The sequence below is a fragment of the Brachyistius frenatus genome, unplaced genomic scaffold, assembly GCF_029030835.1.
Source record: "Brachyistius frenatus isolate BFR_SWC_R1_liver_20210118 unplaced genomic scaffold, ASM2903083v1 Contig_126, whole genome shotgun sequence".
In the NCBI taxonomy this organism is placed as follows: domain Eukaryota; kingdom Metazoa; phylum Chordata; class Actinopteri; family Embiotocidae; genus Brachyistius; species Brachyistius frenatus.
In genome coordinates, this window is record NW_027210725.1 from 185,513 (window position 1) to 207,147 (window position 21,635).

General features: G+C 48.9%; 1 protein-coding gene across 3 annotated transcripts in view; it reads right to left on the reverse strand.

Moving 5' to 3' along the window:
* Positions 1 to 21,107, reverse strand: part of grm7 (glutamate metabotropic receptor 7) — an 83,654-nt gene extending 62,547 nt beyond the window's left edge. For all 3 annotated transcript variants that reach the window (XM_069714101.1, XM_069714102.1, XM_069714103.1), the window contains exon 1: positions 19,876 to 21,107. In XM_069714101.1, coding sequence (XP_069570202.1) covers positions 19,876 to 20,388 — 513 coding nt within the window. In that variant the 5' untranslated portion in view covers positions 20,389 to 21,107. The remainder of the gene's footprint in view (positions 1 to 19,875) is intronic.
* Between the last annotated feature and the right edge of the window lie 528 nt (positions 21,108 to 21,635).

A 21,635-nucleotide genomic window follows, 5' to 3' on the forward strand; every position in this document is an offset into this window, starting at 1 on the left:
TGAGTTTGAACGTGGTGAGTTTGAACGTGGTGAGTTTGAACGTGTTGAGTTTGAACGTGGTGAGTTTGAACGTGGTGAGTTTGAACGTGTTGAGTTTGAACGTGGTGAGTTTGAACGTGGTGAGTTTGAACGTGGTGAGTTTGAACGTGTTGAGTTTGAACGTGTTGAGTTTGAACGTGTTGAGTTTGAACGTGGTGAGTTTGAACGTGGTGAGTTTGAACGTGTTGAGTTTGAACGTGGTGAGTTTGAACGTGTTGAGTTTGAACGTGTTGAGTTTGAACGTGGTGAGTTTGAACGTGTTGAGTTTGAACGTGGTGAGTTTGAACGTGTTGAGTTTGAACGTGGTGAGTTTGAACGTGGTGAGTTTGAACGTGTTGAGTTTGAACGTGGTGAGTTTGAACGTGGTGAGTTTGAACGTGTTGAGTTTGAACGTGGTGAGTTTGAACGTGTTGAGTTTGAACGTGGTGAGTTTGAACGTGGTGAGTTTGAACGTGTTGAGTTTGAACGTGGTGAGTTTGAACGTGGTGAGTTTGAACGTGGTGAGTTTGAACGTGGTGAGTTTGAACGTGTTGAGTTTGAACGTGCTCCTCTGGCTCTGCAGGTTTTGCCGCGTCAGCATCCTCTCAGAGACTCCTGGTAGAAACTTGGGTTGTTCATCCGTTCCACATCTTCAGGTGTTTCCCGTCCTGCTGCCGGTCGGTTCGGCTCGGTGCTGCGAGGACACGTCCCTGCTGAAGTTGCTGTGAGGTCATGGTTTCCTCCCGCTGCAGCCTGGATGCTGACAGATTCTTCTCGGCGCTTCGGGCCGCATGTTTGCTCCTTTCAAGATTAAAACCCGCTCCGTTTATCTCGCCCACGAAGCTCAGCAAAGAATCCCTGGTTAGAGGCTGCAGAGGCCAGCAGGCCCACCGGGGACGGCACCAAGGAGGAGGTGGAGAGGAGGTGGAGAGGAGGCGGAGAGGATGGTGGAGAGGAGGTGGAGAGGAGGCGGAGAGGAGGTGGAGAGGATGTTGGAGAGGAGGTGGAGAGGAGGCGGAGATGTGGAGAGGATGGTGGAGAGGAGGTGGAGAGGATGTTGGAGAGGAGGTGGAGAGGAGGTGGAGAGGGGGCGCAGAGGATGGCAGAGAGGAGGTGGAGAGGATGGCGGAGAGGAGGTGAAGAGGAGGCGCAGATGATGGTGGAGAGGAGGTGGAGAGGATGGTGGAGAGGAGGCGCAGAGGATGTTGGAGAGGAGGTGGAGAGGAGGTGGAGAGGATGGTGGAGAGGAGGTGGAGAGGAGGCGCAGAGGATGGCAGAGAGGAGGTGGAGAGGATGGTGGAGAGGAGGAGAAGAGGAGGCGCAGATGATGGTGGAGAGGAGGTGGAGAGGATGGTGGAGAGGAGGTGGAGAGGAGGCGCAGAGGATGTTGGAGAGGAGGTGGAGAGGAGGCAAAGGAACATTAATGAGGACTCCTTCACACAACAGCTGCAGCTTCACGTCTCCGTGTAGAACAGGAAGTCGAGACGACACGTGTTCTTCACGTGATGTTTTTATGTTCAATATTCATTTCTAACACGACGAGAGAAAAGATCTGAAATAAAAAGCTGTTGGAGACGTTGTGATGCTGCAGAGTTCCTCATGAAGAAAAGAGCTTTTCATTGTTTTCATTTTAAAACATTTGGAGTTTCTTTGTGGACATTTCGTGTCTCCTCGTAGTTGCGTGTCTTTTTGTTCTTGTTGTCTGACACCACTGAGCTTCCTTCAGTCGACACCTGTTGCCTCCAGGTATGATCCTGAGGATCCACCTGTGAGTCTCCTTAACGGTCCTCATCAACCCTCCATATGTTGATGACGTATCGGACACCAAGCCCGTCAGGTCGTCCTCGGTCCTCGGAGACCAACGGAGACCAACGGAGGAGCCGCCGGCTGAAAACACAGTAAATTAGCACACAGCGCTGCACTGAGCTCGATATCATTCCCTCTTTCTCTGATAAATTCTGCAGCTCCTCGTCATCAAAACACGAAGCTTTTCACCGCCAGGAAACAGAGACCGCAAATAATGGAGCAGAGTACCAAAAACGTTCTTCCTCCTGCTCTGTGCACAAAGTCCTGATCACATCCTCCCAGTCTGAGCCAGGAACTCATCCTCACATCCAGGAACTCATCCTCACATCCAGGAACTCATCCTCACATCCAGGAACTCATCCTCACATCCAGGAACTCATCCTCACATTCAGGAACTCATCCTCACATCCAGGAACTCATCCTCACATCCAGGAACTCATCCTCACATCCAGGAACTCATCCTCACATCCAGGAACTCTTCCTCACCTCCACTTGAGACTGATGGCGGTAAAACCACCATCACCAGCAGGAAGAGGAAATAAAGCTGCTGTGGAGCGTCGACCTGTCGGAGGACTCTTCATCCAACCGGCTGTCTCCACATTCAGAAACACAACATCTCGTCTTTCCGTTCGTATCAATAGAAAGAAGAACGTCCTTCTTTGTTTCAGCAAATTCAGAGTTTCCATCATTTTACATAAAGAAGACTCAACGTGACGTCATCCATCATGTTGTTGTGTGATTGACGGGTCGACAAACGTCCTACACGTTGGATTCTCCCTACAGCGATCACTCACAAACCACAACCGCCTGTTTATTACTGTAACCATGGCGATGGAGGTAGCCTCACCTCGACCGTTTCCACCTGAGTCGAGCAGTGAACACAGACCGAGGCAGGCGGCCTACTCCAGCCAATCGCAGCTCACTGTTTTTCAACACCTGCGTGACATCATCGGGAAGGAGGAGCCAGGGGACTGAAAGGAACCCAGGAGACGACCCACCGTGAGGTCATCGCCGGCGCCATCTTTGACTCCTATTGGTGGAATCAGACGAGGGGAGAACCAATAAAACACTCTGACGGGTTCATGCTTCTGTCGTCAACACGGAGGAAACAGCTGTTGTGCTTCACATCAGATTGGATGCAGCGGCAGGTGAGAATATTTACGACAGGATGTTATTTACTCGCAGAATCGGGCTGTCAAAGCAGTTTGGACACGAGTTAAATATTCTCTTTTGTCCTCGCAGCGTCTGGATGGAGAAATCAAAGCATCCTTCAAAACACGGCGGGAAACAAACGACACGAATAAACACGAACCGCTCGCGTCGGCTCTTCACCCGAACCGCTCGGCGCGCCGACAGGTTCGACATCACCGCCCACATCTGGACCTCTTCAGGAGTACTGAGACCTGAAAGGATGCTCATCGCTTCACTCACTGTTGTTTCTCATCTTCTGTGACACAAACAAGAAGAAAGAATCACATCTCCATTTATTCATTTCCATTTAATACGTCTTCTGCGTTTCCTGCGAATCGAACGGCGCTCTCGTGTTTCTGTCGACGGCAGGAAGCTGCAGCTCAGATCGCATTCACAACACTCAGGATGCAATTAAGACGACGACGTAACCGCCGTTACTGCTGCTGCGTGTGTCTGTCCGGGAGGAGACGCAGAGAGACCAGGAGGAAATGAAGGGTTGTGAGGAAGAGGAGGAGGAGGAGGAACGAACACTGAGGGTCTTCGTCACAGACAGACAAAGATAGCGCTAACGTGCTAACGTGGCGACGATCCACTTCAAGTTCAGGTCAAGTTTTACAGATAAAAAATGTGAAGATAAAATTTGAGATGAATCAGCAGTTTTTGAAGTGAGTCATCTCAGCTGGTTGATGACGTTAAACTGAGGTGAGACGTTTGGCTGTTCACCATCACATGACCCGAACTTCCTGGAAATTCCTGGAGCATGCTAGCAGAGTTAGCATGCTCGTGAACGGAAGCCCCGCCCACTGCGTCAGCTGACAGCTCAATAAGTGAAACGGACGGAAGCTTTACTTTGTTCAGACAGGAAGCAGAATATTAACGGCTGCAGGAACAATTAGATGTTTGATTTGTCTAAATAAATGAGAATTATTATGTTTTGCATGTGTTGAGTTGCGATGAGAGGAAGTGGAGGAAGATGAAGACGAGGAGGAGGCGATGAGTCAGTGGGCTGAAGAGCTGCAGCGAGGCGGACATTTTGACTGGTTATTTGTGCTGAGGCTTCTGAGACATCGTGTTTCCTCACCTTTTAATTGGACTGTCTCACCTCGGGCGGGCGAGCGAGCTGTGACGTGACCCGCCAGACAACCAGACAACAGGACCGCCGGACAACCGGACAACTGGACCGCCAGACAACCGGACAACAGGACCGCCAGACAACCAGACAACAGGACCGCCGGACAACCGGACAACTGGACCGCCAGACAACCGGACAACAGGACCGCTAGACAACCGGACAACCGGACCGCCGGACAACCGGACAACAGGACCGCCAGACAACCGGACAACCGGACCGCCGGACAACCGGACAACAGGACCGCCAGACAACCGGACAACAGGACCGCCGGACAACTGGACCGCCGGACAACTGGACCGCCAGACAACCGGACCGCCAGACAACCGGACAACCGGACCGCCGGACCGCCAGACAACCGGACAACAGGACCGCCAGACAACCGGACAACCGGACCGCCGGACAACCGGACAACAGGACCGCCAGACAACCGGACAACCGGACCGCCGGACAACCGGACAACCGGACCGCCAGACAACCGGACAACCGGACCGCCGGACAACCGGACAACAGGACCGCCAGACAACCGGACAACAGGACCGCCAGACAACCGGACAACAGGACCGCCGGACAACTGGACCGCCAGACAACCGGACCGCCAGACAACCGGACCGCCGGACAGCCAGACAACCGGACCGCCAGACAACCAGACAACTGGACCGCCAGACAACTGGACTGCCAGACAACCAGACAGCCGGACAATCGGACCACCAGACAACCGGACCACCAGACAACCGGACCGCCGGACAACCGGACCGCCACCTCGCTGCGTTGCACAGTTTGACTCCGTAGAAGAAGAAAACGATCAAAGAAGACAGAGAGACTGATAATTAGAATAAAAGCTCTACAGTCAGTTTGACCTGAACCAATGATGAAACAACTCTGATCTGATGTATCATCTCAAAAATATGTATTTAAAACTTAGAAAGAATTTAAAAAGTTTCAAATACATTCTCTTTAAATATGAGAATACGATGATGGAAGTACTTTTATAACCTATTTTTTTAAATCTGTTTAAACGTGGTCAGATCCACCGAGTTCAGAGGAGAGTCCATATGAACGGCGCCCTCTGGTGGTTGTCACCACGTTACAACTCTGAATCTTCTATCAGCCTCCAGTTCACCAGTTGTGACGTGTTTGCTGATGTTTCTAGAAAGGTCAGCGGTCACGGAGGTTCATGTCTGGTTGGATGTTCAGCTATGTTATAGTTTTAGTCACGTAGAGTTTGTCTTCATAACTTTTACATATTTTACATCTGAGGAACACGTTGATCTTCTCCCTTTCTGTCTTTGTATTTCCTGTTAGCTTGATGAATTGTTAACCTCTGTAGCTTCTAGACGCCCTCCATGTTGCTGTTACCTAGCAACAGTATTTTTACGACTTCCACTTGAACGCCGAGCATACGGTGTTGTAACCACGAGCTCACTAGTTCTATTTGAACACAGCATGTGTATGGAAGTATTTACCGTCTCCCTGCAGCGCCCCCTGCTGTGTGGACGCCCGCATCGACAGTCTGTTTCCATGGAAACAAGTCACTCATGAACTCAAACTAAAATCTATATCAAGGAAATGAAGCTCTGAATTATTGAGGAATTGTCAGCTATAAATATTCAGAAGTTCAGTAGTTTTCAGTTAATAAAAACATGTCTGTGTTTTTACAGCTGAGAAGATCATGTGGACATTAAAGGACTTATTTTATTCTTGTGTAATAAATGCTGATCTTTCCTTCCTCCGTGTCTTCGTGTCCATATCTCTGAACGAAGCCCTTTAGAGACGTCGGCCTGCGATCTGTTGCCGTTTGGCTTCACGTCGGCTCGGCTGAAGATCCGCTGACTGACGTGTTCTTCACGTCCACAAATGAAGTTCTGAACCGGACTGATCGCTCTCTGCATGCACGACTGCAACCGCATTTACAGCTCAATCATTTAGTGAAGACTCGCACAGACTCTCAAAGAGCACATTCATCACACGCAGGTGATCCGGCCACGTCGCCACGGCGACCCGGCCGCGTCACCACGGTGACGCACGCCTCACAAAAACCAGCAGCTGAAATAAGAATAAAGCAGAGATCCCACGTCCGGTCCACTCTGGTCTCAGCAGCACCGACCCGGTCTATCAGGGGACCGTAGACATCACAGAGACGTACTAATAGAACCAACAGTAGAAACCAACAGTAGAAACCAACAGTAGAATACAACAGTAGAAACCAACAGTAGAAACCAACAGTAGAAACCAACAGTAGAAAACAACAGTAGAAAACTTTCAGACCTGGTTTGGATCGGTTTGAACTGGGTTCTGGTCTGTGTTCTGGACACACACACACACACACACACACACACACACACACACACACACACACACACACACACACACACGTCCACTGTCTCCGTGGAGTGCAGCCATGTGACGACGGCTGTGATCTATAATTAATTTGCGGCTGTAGAAATGTAACAGAAGATAAATCGTTTTAATATGAAATATATAAATAAAAGAAAAGAGGGAAAAAGATAATATGACGAACAGGAAGTGGAGCTTGAATTGATGACATCATCCAATCAGAGGGGGTGATCCCACCAGCCTCTCAGTCACACGAGTCTTCCTCTTCTTCCCCCCCTTCCTCCTCCTCCTCCTCACCCTCCTCTTCCTCACCGTTCCTCTGTAATTTTTCTGCAGGACATTCGTGCCCGGTTTTGTCTTCATCATCATTACTCCCCCCCTCCCCCACCACCACCATTATTAGGGGTGATGTTAGTATGAGGCTCGTGCCTCCAGGCCGGAGCTCTAAAAACAACAGATGCTGCATTCATGAACACTCCGTCGCAGCTCGAACACACCAGGAAACAGCTCGTCGATCCGCCGGCTTCAGAGCGCCTCGCTGTCCGTCACCATCTCCATCTTCATCTTCATCTTCACCAACCTCCTCCAGGTTCTATTTCACGTTAATATCCAGGTTCCTGAAGTAACATATTTTTTTTTACATATCTCATTAACAGCTCTAAAAGAAATAAAGTTGTGTGCCAAACTATGAATTCCATAAAATCGGAGCAAATAAACCCATTAAAAGTGTGAAGTTGTGTCCATCAGAGGAACTTTCTCACGGTGGACGCTGAGTTTGGAGGAAAGTGGGATTTGATGAATCTCCTGCGAAGCCTCTGATCAGCGCTGCTCAGCTGGAACAACGGAGGCTGCAGCTCATTATCGGGCTGCTGGAGGAGCTGAAGTAGAGTCGGAGGTGTTGGTTGATTTCCGTCCTCGGGGACAAAGTTTGGATGTGAGCCGGTTCGTTCGCTGCAGCGACGACGTCACAACGCAAACTCAGGCAGTTCGGGGAAGTCGGATTATCTTTGGATGACATTTTTGTGGAGCGATTTAAATTTTTGAGGGGAATATTTTAATATTTACATGAAATATATAATGATTATTTTTTTGTAATTGAAGGAAGAAACACTTTGAGCACCGAGTTACTTTGAACGCAGCGTCACTCCTGCTGCTGCAGAAACATTTATTAGAAGCCGTTTGTTTAACAGCTCAACTGGAGCTTTTTTGTCTCCATGTGCGTTTTATTTTTAATGCGGCTGGACAGGAAGTGATGTCAGAGGGTTTAATCAGTCCAGGAGACTAGTCCGTCCTCGGGACAGATGGTCAGTGTTCACGGAGAGACGGCTGCATGAATGAAGTCACGTTTCCTCGACGACGGCGGGATGATTCAGGTGAGGCGGTGCAGCCCCCCCCCCCTCACAGGTTTGATCTGAGCGCGCTCATAGAATCTCACATCGTGTCGCTCTTTAATAGACTTAATGAAAACACCTGATAACAAGATAAGACCCAGTTCAAACATAACACACACACACACACACACACACACACACACACACACACACACACACACACACACACACACACACACACACACACACACACACACACACACACACACACACACACACACACACACACACACACACACACACACGTAAAGATTTCAAAGTGAAACCGGAGAAATGAGGATGAAGATGTTGTCTTCCTCACATCTCTCGCCTCGCTGGTGAAACTTTCACCTCGAAACAAACAATCCTTAAATTTACTTGAAAGTCAGCAGCGTGTCCGACAGCCCGGCGTCCAATTAGCTGTTATTACAGACAGTGAACTCACCACAGACCCTCTGCTGTCCTACTGTTATTACAGACAGTGAACTCACCACAGACCCTCTGCTGTCCTGCTGTTATTACAGACAGTGAACTCACCATGTGATGATCCGCTGCATGTTGAAGTTGTGTCGGTCGACACAATAAACATTTGTGGTTGTTGTTATGATTATTTACACGCAGGTTCTTTCTGCATCTCTGTAATGAGAAAACTGGAGGCTGCGGCCGAGCTAATCTAAACTGTGGCCCGGGGCTCCGACATCGTCGGGCTGTTTACTTCCACATTATGGTTCTGATGAGGGAGCACGACGAACGGATGACTTCACGGCACCCGTAAATATCTGCAGGAGACTTAAAATGAACAAATGTTAAACGCTGCCACGTCTTCGAGAAGCAAACTGCAGTCTGGAGGTCAAAGGTCGGAACAGATCCTCCTCTGACTGGAGAATAATCACGCGTGATGAAGCAGCGCGGCGTCGTGACTGTGGGGTCGACTCGTGTCAGCACACATTATCTACCGGCCCAGCGTGACCTCTGACCTCCACACGGACTAACACAAAGTCGTGCCGACTCAGTCGAACACGGAAAGACTCGTTCAGACGGGATCGACCGCAGTCAAACGCTCGCTGCTGCTGCTGCGACTTCAACACCTGGATACACAGCAGCCAATCAGAACCGGCCGTGAGGACGGCAGTGATCGTACGGGATGAAAGCAGAGATATCATAATTTATAGAAATCTCTCCAAAAGTATCTGATAGAAACAACAAAATCAAAATGAAAAAATTAGCTATTTCTGCCGCCGCCTTTTAGTTTTTTACTTCTCAGTTTGAATCATAAACTGTATTAAAATGTTCATAGTCTCCTTAAAGTGTAATACCACTGAGGGCCACCAGGGGATTCAAAAAGCATTAACTCCTCTCTTCTGGTTTGATTGACAGGTCTGGGGCCCAGTCAGGTTTTGTTTTATTCTATTGGTGGGCGGAGCCTAGTGTCCTTGCTCCTCCCCAGCTCTTACAAATTTGGCCACTTCTGGCTCCAAAAAAACAAGATGGTGACGGCTAGCGTCAGGCCGACAGGTGATGTTCGGATGATTCGTGGTCGATCCGTGTCGAAGCTGGTTTTCCACCTGCGGGACGATTTATTCTGTGAAGAACCAACTCAACGGGTCTGCAGTCACATGTTTGTCTAAATGTTGGAATAGTTCTCCACGGATCAAGAGCCCCATCTCTCCAAGCCCCGCCCCCCCGAGCCAGGTTTGTGTGGTGGTAGAAGCATCTCCGGGTCCTCCGGGGGTCCAGAAAGCGTCTCTGGGGGGAGTTCCTGGGGGCAGTTCCTGGGGGGAGTTCCTGGGGGCAGTTCCTGGGGGGAGTTCCTGCGGTGGAAACATCGCTGACATGTTTGGTTCTGAAGAGTCTTCGGTCCCTGCAGCTTCACCGCCAGCAGATCTAGATTCTCAGCCAACACTCTCCGTCTGTCAGCGCTGCTCCGACTGCTCGACTGATTCAGAGCCGCTCGCAGCCGCCGGTTCCTCCTGCTCTACTTCTGACTCCTTCATCGTACGGGAACTTCCTCCCTGTTAAACCTGCAGCAACTCACCAACGGAGGAACAACGGTAGTAAAGCGATCGATGAGGTCACCGCTGACCGGCCGAACCTCACATCGGATCGGCCGAACCTCACATCGGATCGGCTGCGGGAGTTTTTGTGCCTTCTGACGGCTGAAAAGTGAATAATTCTCTCTGAATTGTGCCAACAGTTCTTCTCCAGCGGAGCAGCAGTGATTCACTGCAGCGGCTCAGTCTGCACGGAAGACAAAGAACAAAGAATAAAAGGGCAGCGCAGCAGCCATTGTGTTTCTTTCTTTTTTACTCCCAGCAGATATGCAGAATAATCATGTGGGACGGAGGCCCGGCTACGTGCTCTAATTAATGATTTCATTATTTCTATGACTCACTGCAGCCTGTTTGAAGTCTGCGTTCCTTTTTTGTCCTGTTGGCTCATTATACAGTGATGTCATTATAATTTCACCCCTTTATTCTCCTCATCCAGCGTTCATTATGCTGCTTTTAGAGCTCTTTATGTAACCAGTGTTTCCAGAGCAGAGACGTTTGATCTGCACCGAAATACCTCAACGACTACCGGTGGACGTTTCAGATACGGGCCTTCGTACTCTGAGGTTCCATCTCTTCATCTGTCAGGTCTCAGTTCGTCCAATAATTACAGGTTTTTAATAACATCTGGTGACGTTGAAATGTGACAAGTGTCCGTCACCATCTTGATTTTTTTGGCACAGGAAGTGACCATATCTCGACGAGCTGAGACACTATGCCCCGCCCTCATATACCAAAAGCAGGTCTTTTTGAATCTTCTTTTCTAATGAATGAGGGATTAGCTGCAGGGATTAATGAGGCCCAGATGTTTCGACAACGAGCCGAGATGAGTTTTCCCGTCGACCTCGGCTCGCTGCAGCGCGTCAGACGTGCCGAGCGTCCGGCGGCCTCTCTGAACCGACCTTGACTCTGGCAGGACATCAATCCCGCCTCGGCCCGGGAACACCGTGTTTACCCAGAAGTGTCCGCAGACCTGAGACTCCTGTGGGACACTTGATGGACAGTTTGTTGGCACGACGACGACCTCAGATTCTGCTGTTTCCCCACACAGCTGCGGGAGAGACGCCCAAGGGGCTGATGGGTAACGACTCAGGTATAGACCAATGATGACTGTTGCTTCTATATATACTCTAAGAATACTTCATCGTTCCACTATGAAACCAATACGCTGAACTGTAATTATCCGGTAATGCATAATAATAATAGGACAGTAATAGGACCGACTGGTATCCATGGTAACAAGCATCGTGAGGTCCTCCAGCGCAGAAGAAGTCTGTGAACACGGCCATGACCTTTCTAAAGTGGAACGACAACAGAAACCACGGAGAGTTTTTCCCGCCGTAACATGAATCACTCCCGCTTCCCGTCGCTCCGAGCCGTCAACGGATGGTCTCCATGGTAACCCAAACAGGAAACAAGAAGTGACGGAGTCATTTTTCTGAACGAGACAACAGCTAGCTGCTAATAGTAACGCTGTTCACCGAGTAGAGCAGAGCCTCTTAGCTCGACCTCCCGCTGAGCGATCTCATGATTCAGCAGTATTTCCGACATGATTACAGATGAATACTGACGCTGCCGTCGTGTCTCTGCAGCTGAAACTTCTCCGCTGCGCCTCTTAACTCTTTGTCGTTTCTGAGAAAGTTTAATAAAAACCAACTCTGAAGTTGACCTGCGACTTCCTGGATGGATGAAACCTCACCGAGAGCCGGACAACTAAAGGACCTGAGCACCGAGTGGAATCACCTCCGACAGGCTGAAACACAGCGGTTCAATCTGCAGCCGCTAACAGACGGAGCAACAGCGTCTCAGAGGATGGAGAAGGAGGAGGAGGAGGAGGAGGAGGGGAGGAGGAGAGCAGCCAGCCTCTCCTGGGTCCTTCATTAATACGAGCTGCAGCTCCGGGAGGAGATGGGGGGTCGAGGTGTGGAGAGAGGAAACGAGGTGTTTCTAATGAATGCTCCTTAATGCATCGTGGCATACAATCTACGACCTGTTCCACACCTCAGATTATTTATTTAATTACCAGCACAATCCCCAAGAATTAAAAAGATAAGTGAGAGTTTATCTGGATATCTGTCATCCTGAAAGTACCGTCCTGTTTGTCCACTGGGGGGCAGCATCAACAAGAAGTGAACAAAACATGAACAAACCGAGAGGGGAAGAAAATTCAACAGAAACAGCTGAAGCTGCGTCTCAACTACAGACTCTACACAGAAGTGTCTTCAGCTGCAATACCAGCGAGTGCCACTAGAGGTCGGCTCCAAAAAGCCTCCGGCTCCATAGACTCCCATTCAACTTCTCTCATCAAATCCAAAGTGAATCAAATGTGTCCATCAGTTATCTCGGTGTTGTTAGCTAAAGTCACTCCTTCTTCTTAGTTTTCTGGAGGTCCATCTGAAAATAATCCCTCATTCATTAGAAAAGAAGATTCAAGAAGACCTGGTTTTGGGGGCGTGTCTGTTTGATTGACAGGTCTGTGGTGCAGTCAGGTTTAATGGCAACAGCTGCAGAGAGAAAACAGACATTTAGAAGTAAACTAAACGAAGAGTTTAGAAGCCCTCCTCTTCCTCTCTCTCCGATCTGACAACACAAACAGCTTTAATAAAGTTTTAATGAAGCAGGACTCGAGCTGCGATATCGGATGATGTACGATTTGTTCCTCAGTCTTGCAGCAGCTTCATTAACAGATCACTGATGCATGCTGGGAGGTGAATATCGGAGGCTGCTCTCATGCAGTGTCGGAGTCTCTCATTCGTATTCATTAGTGGTCGTTTTTCAGCAGCAACAGGCAACAAAGTGAGCCGAGATTAAACCGGCTCTCCGACGCTCTCCGGGAACTGCAGCTTCCTGGCGTTACCTGTGAGGCGGCGTCCACCAATCACAGCAGCCCGCTTTGTTTCGAGGTGAATCCTGACCTGGATAAGGTTTAATCTCTCTGGTGGGGACGAGCCGGGGGCACCGACAGCCAACACTAATGCAGTTTAAAGGAATCGGATCCTGTTGTGGCACTTCAGTGAATGTAGGTCAGAAACGATTCAGAGTTGTGAGTTTGTGCAGAATCCAGAAATATAGATTACAGCGGAGCAGCCTCTCCCCTCCTCTCCGCCAGACGCCGCGTGAAATAGATTTAGCGGATTTGTCCGCGAGGAACGTCCACATCAAGGCGAGCGTCAGATAAATCCAGTTCAAATTCTGTATCGAGTCAATCATCCGGAGCCGCTCGGCCCGTTCAGGCTCACACGGGGACACAGGAAATCCCAGAGAGACGTCCGTCAGTCAGGAGGAGCAGGAGGGACTTTATTCACTTTGGATTTGATGAGAGAAGTTGAATGGGAGTCTATGGAGCCGGAGGCTTTTTGGAGCCGACCTCTAGTGGCACTCGCTGGTATTGCAGCTGAAGACACTTCTGGATCAGAACCATTTTACAGACCTGAAGCTACGAACTCTTTTAGAAACAGTCTGTGGTTTTATTTACAGTCTGCAGTTGTATTTAAATTCTGTAGTTTGATTTACAGTCTGTGGTGTAGTTACTGTTTTCACAGAAAAATAAAAATCACATTTGTTGATATTTTTGTTGAATAACTGATTAAAATGCTCATTTTCATTGTAATGTTGTTGAAGTTTATCACCTTTATCAGCAGTCAGAGTTTCAAAGAGGATCAAATGTGCTGAACTATATAAAAAAAAGTTCAAACCATTGTAGAAAATATTGTCTCCGTATTTCTTCCCTCAGTTGGCGTCCGTGTTCGAGGCTCCTTCCTCAGCAGTGATAGAAACTGAACCATCACATTAAACTCCTCTTTAATAAGTTTAACATTTATGATCACAAACCGTCCGTTTGTGTTTCACGGACTGAATGTTTGACCCCGGTCGGATATTTCGCTCTCTAAACTGCATCATGGTGTTTCTAACGGGATTTCTTTGGTCTGAATGTGGAGCCGTCCAAACGCTGTCGGTGAGTCAGCTGACTGTCGGCTGATTGGTTCAGGTCTGACAGACAGGACGAGTGCCACTCAACACAAATATTGTTTTCTCATAAACAGAGACACTCAGTCAACACACATTTGATCTATAAACTCTTCGCAGATTATTTGGTACGTGAGCGCTGCTTCATCTGTCCAACATCACAACGTTGGGTTTAAATCCAGCTGAAGCAGCAGAGGGATGTTTGTGAAAGTGAAGAGAAGCCTGTCTGCTCTCCAACCGAAACTGAATCGGGGTGTTCACACCGAACCGACACGGTTTCGAACCGGTTTTGGATCTGAGGAACGTTAACCTGTAAAATAAAGCCAGCAGTGTTTTCAGCTGAAAGCCGACAATCATCACATAATAATGTACTGAGATTCTGTCCCAAAGAAGAGGCTGATAGAGAAGGAGAGGATGGAAAAAGACCCCCCCCCCCCCCTCCCACCGCCCCCACGCCGGCCTACATTTGCTGTAAAAATCTTTTCCTGGCTCCGACCTGACCCGCGGCCCACCGGCGGGCCGGAGAGCGGAGCCTCGGTGTGTTTGCGGTGCCAACTGGGCCGTTTAGGGTGCAATGAAGGAAGCCAGCTGTGGAGCAGATGAGTCTCCCACCGCTGGGGATAATTAGCCTCCCGTCTCGTCCCTCCGAGGGATCCATTGTAGGGAAGCTCTCTGACTGTCTCTGCTGTTTCTGACCCACATTTACCTGCAGAGACGTGTTCTGGAACATCTGAGCTGCAGACAAATCAGAGATTAAACCCTGGTTCTGATATTCTGCTGGAGACACGCCGCCGTCTAAAGAGAGAAGCACTTTAGACAAGCACCAAAATAAAAAAACGGTTTTCTTTATCTCGATGAGACTTCAATCTGCCGCCAGTTTTTATCAGCTGCTCAGTAAAAACACTTTAGTGAAGAGAAGTGAAACGTCCGTCAGTGAACAGCTGGTCGGGTTCATTATTTAGTTTATGACATCACACATCACACTGGATTCAGAGAACAACAGTCACACGTGGAACTCGTTCTGACGTCGGCCAATCCGAACGCAGAGAACGTGACGTAGCTTAGCATTAGCTGAGCAGATCAGAAACACTGCAAACTGCTGCTAAATAAATATTAATAGATGACATATTGAACACAAAACTGAAACTGAATACAGGCCTTCACAGGGCGTTACGCTTCCACGCAATCTGATTGGTTGATGCTTTTACTTCCACTGACAGAAGCTCGGAAAAATTAACCTCCTTCTGGAAAATAAAACGAGTTCGTCTTTTCACGACGTAATATTCTGTGAAAGTACCGATGACAAAAACAACAAAAACATTTATTGACGTGGAAATTAATCGTCTTTTCAAACTGACTTGCGAACGTATACCTGAGTTCTGCTGCCATAACTGGAGCCAGCTAGCATCTTCTGTTAGCATGTGAGGTGTTTAAGGAACATCTGTAAGTTACAGCTACAGACAACGACCTGGGTTCGACTCGCCGCCTCTGAGCTGCATGAAAAATAAACAATTCTCCTTTAATGTGTAATTTCCTGGTGTTGAAAATGTTAAAGAAACATCTGTGTTCGTGATCTCAACATGCACATCGTAAACAAGGAGAACCGAGGACTCAGTCTGTTGTTCCACTGGTCAACAGCTGTAACCATGGTAACCACACACAACCAAGATGGACAACGTCTGTGCAACAAATATAAAAGTAAATGTGATAAAAGTTTTAATCACAAGACTAAAACTGAATTGAAATCTGAAGTCGTTCATACTTCTGACAGCTGCATTAATAATATACATATATAAAGATTTATAATTAAATATATACATATGTAAACATTTATAATTAATAATATACATATATAAAAATTTATAATTAATAATACGTATATATAAAGATTTATAATTAATAATACGTATATATATAAAGATTTGTAATTAATAACATGTATATATAAACATTTATAATTAATAATATACATATATAAAGATGTATAATTAATAATACGTATATATAAAATTAATAATGAATAATACGTATATATAAAAATGTATAATTAATAATACATATATATAAATATTTATAATTAATAATATGTATATATAAAGATCTGTAATTAATAATATGTATATATAAAGATTTATAATTAATAATACGTGTATATATATATAAAGATTTATAATTAATAATATGTATAAAGATTTATAAATGAATATAATTATTATTGAGGTTTGTTCTGCTGTTCAGGCAGAATCAGTGATTTCCTCTGAACCAGCTCAGATAGAATCATCAAGACCTCCAACATAATCAGAGCAGATAAGAAACGGAGCCGTTCCAGGGATTTAAAGTCTGGAGGGATGATATGAATGTGGAGGGCAGGAGGAAGAGGACGAGGGGACGAAGAGGATGAAGAGGAGACAGAGGATGAAGAGGAGACAGAGGGGATGAAGAGGAGACAGAGGGGATGAAGAGGAGACAGAGGGGATGAAGAGGAGACAGAGAGGACGAAGAGGAGACAGAGAGGACGAAGGAGGAGACGGAGAGGACGAGGAGACGAAGAGGATGAAGAGGAGACAGAGGGGATGAAGAGGAGACAGAGGATGAAGAGGAGACAGAGGGGATGAAGAGGAGACAGAGAGGATGAAGAGGAGATAGAGAGGACGAGGAGACGAAGAGGATGAAGAGGAGACAGAGGATGAAGAGGAGACAGAGGATGAAGAGGAGACAGAGGATGAAGAGGAAACAGAGAGGATGAAGAGGAGACAGAGGGGATGAAGAGGATACAGAGAGGACGAAGGAGGAGACGGAGAGGACGAGGAGACGAAGAGGATGAAGAGGAGACAGAGAGGATGAAGAGGAGACAGAGGATGAAGAGGAGACAGAGAGGATGAAGAGGAGACAGAGAGGATGAAGAGGAGACAGAGGATGAAGAGGAGACAGAGGGGATGAAGAGGAGATAGAGAGGACGAGGAGACGAAGAGGATGAAGAGGAGACAGAGGATGAAGAGGAGACAGAGGATGAAGAGGAGACAGAGGATGAAGAGGAGACAGAGAGGATGAAGAGGAGACAGAGGGGATGAAGAGGATACAGAGAGGACGAAGGAGGAGACGGAGAGGACGAGGAGACGAAGAGGATGAAGAGGAGACAGAGAGGATGAAGAGGAGACAGAGGATGAAGAGGAGACAGAGAGGATGAAGAGGAGACAGAGAGGATGAAGAGGAGACAGAGGATGAAGAGGAGACAGAGGGGATGAAGAGGAGACAGAGAGGATGAAGAGGAGACAGAGGGGATGAAGAGGAGACAGAGAGGACGAAGGAGGAGACGGAGAGGACGAGGAGACGAAGAGGATGAAGAGGAGACAGAGGGGATGAAGAGGAGACAGAGGATGAAGAGGAGACAGAGGGGATGAAGAGAAGACAGAGAGGATGAAGAGGAGACAGAGAGGATGAAGAGGAGATAGAGAGGACGAGGAGACGAAGAGGATGAAGAGGAGACAGAGAGGATGAAGAGGAGACAGAGAGGATGAAGAGGAGACAGAGAGGATGAAGAGGAGACAGAGAGGATGAAGAGGAGACAGAGAGGATGAAGAGGAGACAGAGGATGAAGAGGAGACAGAGGGGATGAAGAGGAGACAGAGAGGATGAAGAGGAGACAGAGGATGAAGAGGAGACAGAGGGGATGAAGAGGAGACAGAGAGGATGAAGAGGAGATAGAGAGGACGAGGAGACGAAGAGGATGAAGAGGAGACAGAGAGGATGAAGAGGAGATAGAGGATGAAGAGGACACGGAGGGGATGAAGAGGAGACAGAGGATGAAGAGGAGACACAGAGGATGAAGAGGAGACAGAGACGATGAAGAGGAGACAGAGAGGACGAGGAAATGAAGAGGATGAAGGAGGAGACAGAGAGGATGAAGAGGAGACAGAGGATGAAGAGGAGACAGAGGATGAAGAGGAGACAGAGGGGATGAAGAGGAGACAGAGGATGAAGAGGAGACAGAGAGGACGAAGAGGAGACAGAGAGGATGAAGAGGAGACAGAGAGGACGAAGGAGGAGACGGAGAGGATGAGGAGACGAAGAGGATAAAGAGGAGACAGAGAGGATGAAGACGAGACAGAAGATGAAGAGGAGACAGAGAGGACAAAGAGGAGACAGAGAGGACGAAGAGGAGACAGAGAGGACGAAGGAGGAGACGGAGAAGACGAGGAGACGAAGAGGATAAAGAGGAGACAGAGAGGATGAAGAGGAGACAGAGGATGAAGAGGAGACAGAGGGGATGAAGAGGAGACAGAGAGGATGAAGAGGAGACTGAGGATGAAGAGGAGACAGAGAGGATGAAGACGAGACAGAGGATGAAGAGGAGACAGAGGGGATGAAGAGGAGACAGAGGATGAAGAGGAGACAGAGAGGACAAGAAGGAGACAGAGAGGATGAAGAGGAGACAGAGAGGATGAAGGAGGAGACGGAGAGGACGAGGAGACGAAGAGGATAAAGAGGAGTCCGAGAGGATGAAGAGGAGACAGAGGATGAAGAGGAGACAGAGGGGATGAAGAGGAGACAGAGAGGATGAAGAGGAGACAGAGAGGATGAAGAGGAGACAGAGGGGATGAAGAGGAGACAGAGAGGACGAAGAGGAGACAGAGAGGATGAAGAGGAGACAGAGAGGACGAAGGAGGAGACGGAGAGGACGAGGAGACGAAGAGGATGAAGGAGGAGACAGAGAGGATGAAGAGGAGACAGAGAATGAAGAGGAGACAGAGAGGACGAAGAGGAGACAGAGAGGACAAGGAGACGAAGAGGATAAAGAGGAGACAGAGAGGATGAAGAGGAGACAGAGAGGATGAAGAGGAGACAGAGAGGACGAAGGAGGAGACGGAGAGGACGAGGAGACGGAGAGGATAAAGAGGAGACAGAGAGGATGAAGAGGACACAGAGAAGACGAAGAGGAGACAGAGAGGATGAAGAGGAGACAGAGAGGATGAAGAGGAACCCGTCCTCTAGTCGTCCCCTTGCTGTCTCTCTTCTCTTCAGCAGACAGAAATATCCTGCAGTAACATGTGAGCTCATCATGTCAGAGGACGTGAACCTGCAACACTTCCTGGTGTGGTTTAATCATGTGACACAGAACTCTGCAGAACCATCAGAACCGTCAGGAGGTCTCAAAACAAAACACACACGACTAATGGACCAGAACCAGAACCAGAACCAGGTGTGTGTCTGCAGAAGAACCAACACAAACTAAATCAGAAATAAAACCTTCAAAACAAACAAAAAAGGTAAATATGAAACATTTCAAACGAGGCCAGAACCACCAGAACCAAACCTCAGAACCACCAGAACCAAACCTCAGAACCATCAGAACCAAACCCCAGAACCACCAGAACTAAACCTCAGAACCACCAGAACCAAACCTCAGAACCACCAGAACCAAACCCCAGAACCACCAGAACTAAACCTCAGAACCACCAGAACCAAACCTCAGAACCACCAGAACACCACGCTCCACAAGTTTCACACTCCTCTTCATCTTCCAACATGCAGCATCAGCAGCGTCACACTTATGTACAGAAAACTGTACACACACACACACACACGCACGCACGCGCATGCACGCACACACACACGCGCGCACACACACACACACACACGCGCGCGCGCACGCACCAGCAGTAGACCTGCAGTCCTTCCAACAGAAACAGGTGGTGTGTGTGTCCTGTAATGAATCCTCCACACACACACACACACACACACACACACACACACACACACACACACACACACACACACACACACACACACACACACACGCGCTGAGAGGGTTTCCCATAAAACACCCAGCAGAGGGGGGGAGGGGTGTTGAATCCTCAGGTGGATCCGGATCAGGCCTCCATGTGGGTCGTGGTTTTATATAAGAGACCGAAACGGATGGAGATGAGGAAGATGATGGTGAAGATGATGAAGATGGTCTTTGGGTCTGCAGTGAGTCGTGAACCGCCAGCAGGAGGAGGAGGTCTCCTACCTGGAAGAGCCGGAGGATGTTGGCCACCATGATGGACACCGAGCTTGCCGACGCGCCGACGACTCCCACAACTTTCTCGGGTTTCACGAACACCGGCGGTTCCCCGTTGGTGCACCGCACGTCTGACGTGTCCTTCTGAATGAGCGCCTGGACGAACGTCAGCGACTGCTCCAGCGCGTACGTGTCCCGGGAGCAGGTGTCCAGGACCCGCGCGCCCAGCGTGACGTTGGGCAGCAGATCCTCGTCGCCGTTGATCTGATCCAGCGCGTACATCATCGCCTCCAGCCGGTGGATGCCGTTCTCCTTCTTGATGTCCCCGCACGGCATCCCCGGGACACCCCTGGCGTGGACCGGGAAAAGCCCCCCCAGCGTCACGTCGCCCTCCACCCGGATGGAGTGCGGCGCGTAAATCTCCTGGGAGGCGGCGAGGTCCAGGACCGCCTGGAGCATCCACAGCACCCGGAGCGGGATGCCCGGTCTGGGGTGGGGGGGGGCGGTGGACCGCCTGCCCATGGCTGGATCTGCACCCTCCCTCCCCTCCAACAGTTAGCACGAGCCGCGCACAAACGCAGAAGCACCGCAGAGCACGAGGCACTTTTCAGGGTACTTTCACAATCCAACAGTCGAGTTCATTCCCGTCCTCCACGCGCAGAGGAAACACCGCTCAGATCCAACCGGAGGCGGCAGTCACGGTGAGATCCCGCACGTGCAGCTCCAACATCCACCGAGTGATCAGCAGCGCGTGAGCCGCTGCCGCTGCCGCACTCCGCCGCCGCCGCTTGTTGCTCGAGCTCCCATCCCGGAATCAGAGAAACAAAGACAAGACCAGCATCAACCGGAGAAGAGCTCCGGTAACTCCACCGTTAGTCCGTGAGTGGAGATGCGAAGGAGCCGCTCAGCCCACGACCGGGTGATGATGTCATATCAGCCCAACACGTTAATGATGAAGCTGCTCACACCTGCGGACGGACGTCACGTAGTTTCCTCCAGAAACAAGACGCGAGGACGGCACCGGGAGGAGCACGCGCCGGGAGCCGTGAGTGACGGGTCCTCACCTCCCCGCAGCCTCGACCGGTCCGCGGTCACCTGTCCGGTAGCAGAGGGACCGGAGGAGTGACGCTGCCGGTGTGTCTGCGCGCGAGGTGTCCGAGTATGAGGAAGAAAAACGCGGGAGGCTGAGGAGCAGAACCCTGCGCGCGCTCTCTCCTCTCCGTGTCTCCCTCGACCATCCACCAGCCCCCCCCCCACACACACACACACACTCTCTCACTCTCTCTCTCTCGCTCTCTCTTTCTGTCACACACAGTCACGCAGACGCACGCGCACACTCCACCCACGCGCGTTTGTGTAATTATCAGTATGAGGCTCGTGCTGCCAAAACAACCCCAACAAACACAATAAAGAACCAAAAAAACATGCTTTTCTGTTGAATTATGGACGAGAGCAGTTATTATGAATGACTGCATTCAGGATAGAACAGAATAGAATAGAATAGAATAGAATAGAACAGAATAGAGCAGAATAGAATAGAATAGAACAGAATAGAGCAGAATAAAATAGAATAGAACAGAATAAAACATAATAGAACATAATAGAACATAATAGAACATAATAGAACAGAATAGAATAAAATAGAACAGAATAGAACAGAATAGAACAGAATAGAACAGAATAGAACAGAATAGAGCAGAATAAAATAGAATAGAACAGAATAGAATAGAACAGAATAGAACATAATAGAACATAATAGAACATAATAG